At 36.0% G+C, this 5,559-nt stretch overlaps 1 protein-coding gene across 1 annotated transcript; it reads left to right on the top strand.

Annotated features, from left to right (window-relative positions):
- The first annotated feature begins 375 nt into the window (after positions 1–375).
- Positions 376–4,615, top strand: LOC145991717 (uncharacterized). The gene is made up of 2 exons (XM_083127773.1): positions 376–478; positions 4,392–4,615. Exons 1-2 carry the CDS (start codon positions 376–378, stop codon positions 4,613–4,615), a joined length of 327 nt encoding a protein of 108 aa, XP_082983899.1.
- The last annotated feature ends 944 nt before the right edge of the window (positions 4,616–5,559 follow it).

Below are 5,559 nucleotides of genomic sequence, written 5' to 3' on the forward strand. Positions count from 1 at the left end.
AATAAATTTAAAAAAGTAATTGTGCACTATAAAAATGAATCACATGTGCCCATTTGTGCTTAAAATAGCTGAGTATTGTGGACATTAATGGCAGTATTTTTATTTGTATTTAAATGTACTTAAATTGAGTTGCATTAACTAATGAAGATTTAGGGATTATTCATTAGTTAGTGTGTGCCAGAAATGATTGAGGGTGTAATACCATTAAATGATGGTTGATTGATTGATTATTTTAATTAATTTTCAGTGATGTTTTTCAACATAATTTATATATACATATACATATATATATATATATATATATATATATATATATATATATATATATATATATATATATATATATATATAAAATAACAACCTTGTCCAATAACAATGTCCTTGTTAGCTGCTGCAAAGAACAGAGTTCCAACTTTGGGATATGTTCCTGACATGGTTGAATTTGTAGGGCCATGCTTGTCCGAGATAAAAAGACAAGGTACTTCTTATGGAATTTCATTCAAATATAATATATTGGTAGTTATTTAAGTAGGTAGGGTGAAATGATGATGGGAGAGGATAATAATTGAAAATACCTTCAAAAGCTGTGTTCTGATTTAATGAATCCATAAAACTGTAGCTGTTGCATGCTTAGAAGGGCCTAGTGATTTGGATCGTTGCACTTGTACTGCAGCTTTTTTAATACTTCATATATACAGGGTGGCACACATTGAATCTACCAATATAAGTTGGCAACCCTGTCAAAATGCAGGTGCAGATGTACAGAAGTTTCCCATGCTTAGGCAGATGCAAGTCTGGCAATCGGTCTGCCATGGAACGTTGACCCATTCAGACATGAATCATGGCAATGGAGGCATTCATCGGAAACACAGTAGACACTGCACTGAGAACCACCAGGATGCCAGATAATATGCCTCCTCTAACCTGGAGGTTTCTGTTTCTACATGCTGCCATTGGCTTTCTATTGTCTGACCCATCGTATCATGTTGTGATGCTCTGGCATGGGTTGATGGCGACCCTCATTGGATCATTGTAGGTAGCAGTGTATGTCGCGTCTGCGTCAGATGAACTTCTCCACTGCCACAATTTGTGTCTGAATCTGCCAACCTTCCATGGCAGACCGATTGCCAGACTTGCATCTGCCTAAGCATGGGAAACTTCTGCACATACGCACCTGTGTTCAGACAGGGCTGTCCAATGATATTGGTAGATACAATATGCGCCACCTGGTAGTAATTTTTTATGATAATGATAAAAGTGTGTGGAGGAATTATGATTTCTAAAGTTCACATTTGCCCAATTCTGCTTGAAATAAATGAGTATTATGGGCATTAATGCCATTAGCAATGAATTTCTGCATGAATTTTATTCACTTTACAAGTTAGTTATGCTGAGTCATTTGGGTATCTGTGGAAAGGAACACCCTATAACACTTCTGCTATATTGGCATACCCATAATAGTAATGCAAGAGCAAATTCACTCTTTTGTGAATGAGTTCTGTCCATACAGTTTTGCTACCTTCTGATGCTGCAAATCTTTTATACCATGGCTAAATCTAAAGGATAGGGTTCTTGTTAGAAAGAAAACAAGACAGTTAATAGATTATATTGTTTCTTCCTTTTTTACAAAGGAGAGTATATAATTGAGAACACATGATAATATACAGCATGCTTCAAAATGATTTGAATGATAAGAAACCTTTCCAGGAGCGATAAAACTTTATCAACAATTAAAGTCCTATGTAAATACTTTCAACCATATCCTAGAGTTTTGTTTGCAATGGTCGTAGTAGTTCCAAATTTCTCCACTAGGTGGCAGGGTGATAAGTTCCAAGATGGCTGCCTGTGGTGCAGAGAAAGCTTTTTGCTTTTTAGTTTCACGTTTGTTGGTCTGTTGTTAGTGTTCAGTGTGAGTTTCGTACGAAATTTCTTAAAGAACCACCATCCAAGAACTCCATATGTAAGTGGTATGATAAATTCAAGTCAACGGGATGCATTTGGAAAGAAAAATCGTCCGGTAGACCGTCCACATCTGAGGCAGATATCGAGAGAGTTCGAGCAAGTTTTCAACGCAGCCCCTAAAAGTCTACAAGGAAAGCGAGTCAAGAGCTAACAATGCTTCGAGCAACTGTTTGGTGTGTAGGCGTTCAAAGATGTATCCCTATCGAGTGCAGTTGTTACAACAATTAACACCTAATGATCACACGTCCCGCAAAAATTTTTGCGAGTCCTCTCTAGAGTTATGCAGTGGTGATGATAATTTATTGCCAAACTTTGTTTCAGTGATGAGGCTACGTTCCATGTGCAGGAAGAGTGAACAAGGAAAATATTCGCATCTGGGGGACTGAGAATCCTCGTCAAATCGTTGAAGTCGTGCGTGATTCACCGAAGACTAATGTGTTTTCCACCATTTCATCTACCAAAGTGTACAGTCCATACTTCTTTCAAAAAGAAACGATGACTGGACAAACATTCCTACACATGCTTACTACAAATTACCTTAAAAGCAGACTGCCAGATCGCTGGATTAGGCGATTTACTCAAAATGATCAACAGTTACTACGTTGGCCACCAAGATCCCCGGATTTAACCCCCTGTGATTTTTTCTGTGGGGACATCTAAAAGACATTGTGTACAAACCTCCTCTACCCGCAGATGTCAATGAACTGAAAGAGCGCATTACTGTTGCAGTGCAAACTGTTGACGCAGACATGTTGAAACGGGTCTGGACGGAATTGAATTACCAAATTGATGTATACAGGATAACAAAGAGAGCTCACATAGAACATTTGTGAGATACTGTGTTCAAAATTTTATCAAAAAAAACTTTGACAGTTTTAGGAATTACATGTAAAATTTAAAGCAATTTGGCGAAAAATAAAAAGATATATAAGGAGTTGAAATCGTTCACATCATTTTGAAGGAGCCCGTATTTATATAAAGGTAATCGGACTTTCACATAATTACTTTCATCTATTTCAAAGTTCTTATTACTTCATCAAATTCACTTTAACGATTTTTTTCTTGATGGGTATCCCTCTTCCACAATCGATAATTTATAACTTTATTCCCTTCATGAACGGTTGAGGAATTCCTTATGTATCAGGATCTGAACTTTTTTCTGGGTCAGGGTCTGGACTTCCTTCTTTCACTTGACTTTGAAGGGTTAGTCTGTATGGAGATATATTTGTGACATCTCTGAACTTTTACAAGCAATTCGAAAACTATTGATGTTACTTCTAGATACAGCTAATCTTCAGCATTTAGGTTTCGACATCTAACTTTCCCCAACTCTTGGGGCAGTGGCTAGAACGCACCTCCACTAGTAAATACGACCAAAGTTTGAACTCTGTGCAAACACTTGAAACAGCCAGGTCAGTGCTGTGATCGTGACATGCAACCAAAAAGTGCTGTGGGTCATGACTGGAACGTGCTGCTACTGGTGTGTCAAAATTTCCACAAAGGGGATCGTAAATAAGTTTAGAAATCTGTTGGCAAACACAAATTTATATCAGTTTTTCCACTTCTTTATATTTCACATATATTTGCATATGAGCACTTTGCTAGTTTTGCCATTATATTTATTAATTTGTCGTCTTTATATCTTTTCTTTTTTTTCTTACATTGTATTTTATTATTGTTCATCTTTCTAATTTACTTTTGCCTAGTGTTACCATCTCTGTTTCAACTTAGAAACAATTTACAAGTATTAGGCCTATTGGGTATATAACAGTTTCTAATTAGGACAATTTTTGTTGGTGCTGTTGTGCTTCAATTCTTGTACTAAATTTGTGTGTATGTTGTATATATACCATATTAGGGATATTATTATATGGTATATATACCATATTAGGGACATTTATCAGTACTCTTATCAGTTTATTGGTAAAATTACCAATTATTTTACTTATCCCATACAACTATAAATATCTTATAATTTAGTGCAAAATTCTGTCATTTTGTTATAATTTTTATGGATAATCTCCATGCCCTACTTTTTAAGAAAGTAACTGTCTAAATATGCAACTTCTTTTGCATTGCATTCACTTGGAAACACACATTTAGTAAGGAGGTCAATGAACCATTGAGGTTCTTCAAGGACCATTTTCAATTTTATGTCGTATTAGTAGAATATCAGTTATTGGTAAATTTTATATTGGTACTTATTGGTATCGGCCAAAATTTCATATCGACCCATCCCTAATACATATATTTATGTCGTCTTCGCCTTGTAATCAAGGGGTCCTGGGTTCGATACCCGGTGGAGGCACCAGTGGTTCGGATCCCACTTTAAACTGTAGGTCCAGTCCCGATTAGCCTTACTGTGCATAAAGTGGACTTAAAACAACAAACCAACCAACATATATTTATGCATGTTTTTTCATTTACAGGTATCCATGTTGTTAGCAATGCTGGTGGCATCAATGTGGACTCATGTGTTCAAGCTCTTTCTGAGGCTTCCAAGAAAGCAGGTGTTAATCTTCGAATAGCTGCAGTCTCCGGAGATGACCTCATGCCAATAAGAGAGAGCTTGTTTCAGTCTAACATCCGTGAGATGGCCTCGGGACTGTCACTGCCACAGACAATCAATAGCATGAATGCTTATCTTGGGTGAGAAAACTTTAAACTGTCTTTACTCTTTTTGTCTTTAATCCAAAGTTCCACCTACGGAGAAGATAGAGTTACTGAACATATAAATTTATTGCTTCAGTTTCATAGTGTTGTAGATTCTTGACTCTTCCTGCAAATTAAAAGTTACTGAATTTTTGCTGTTCAGCATGTGAAACGTAAATAATGCATGTACCATATTTGCACATCTATAATGTGTACTTTTTGTCCAAAATTTTGGCTCAAAAATATATATGGTGTTTGCTATTCGCGATTAAAATTATCCGATATGTCATCTGGTGAGATTTTCAGGAAACACTCCATGTAGGATACTTCCCTGTGTTGAAGCTGTTCAAAGCATCGGGAACAAGCGAAAAAGTAATGTCTACTGTTCAGTTTTTTGGTCTAAATCGTTTTGTGGGTCAGGACAAGTGAAAAGCTTACATGTGTTTTCCATCCCTTGGAATCAACAAAATGAAATTTGTAAATAAATCAGGGAAAACAGAACTGATTGGCAAGATTGGCATAACTGAAATGCAGCAAGGAAATCACGAAGAATGCATGAGTCTGTATACTTTATTTTCCGAAAGGTGATTTTATTACCATGATAGTAAGTTTTAAATTGTTTTTTATGAATATAACATTTTTTCTCGAAAACAACATGTTACGTATGTAATTTGGAACAGGTGCAAGTCGATTAAGTGCAAAGATGAAAATAGTTTGAGAATTAATTAATATCTGTAATTGTAAAGGAGGTAAGTCAGATAAAGGAAATTGACATGCTAATGTTGCTGTTTCATTCAGTGAGTTAATTTTCAGTGAAGACTGAAGATAGCCTCAATGAAATTAATTACTAATATTATTCTGTATTGTTATTAAACCAGCCTGCCTTTTGGGGAAAGAATTGTAATGGCATGTTTCAGGGACGTCGGAAATTATTTTGAAGTGTGG

This window comes from Lepisma saccharinum, chromosome 8, assembly GCF_977018435.1.
Source record: "Lepisma saccharinum chromosome 8, izLepSacc3.1, whole genome shotgun sequence".
Taxonomy (NCBI): Eukaryota; Metazoa; Arthropoda; class Insecta; order Zygentoma; family Lepismatidae; genus Lepisma; species Lepisma saccharinum.

Excerpts from the sequence above, each read along its gene's own strand:
- LOC145991717 (XM_083127773.1), top strand. The coding sequence starts at position 376 with ATGTCCTTGTTAGCTGCTGCAAAGAACAGAGTTCCAACTTTGGGATAT. Across the intron at positions 479-4,391 it reads GTCCGAGATAAAAAGACAAG|GTATCCATGTTGTTAGCAAT; the intron begins GTACTTCTTATG and ends TTTCATTTACAG.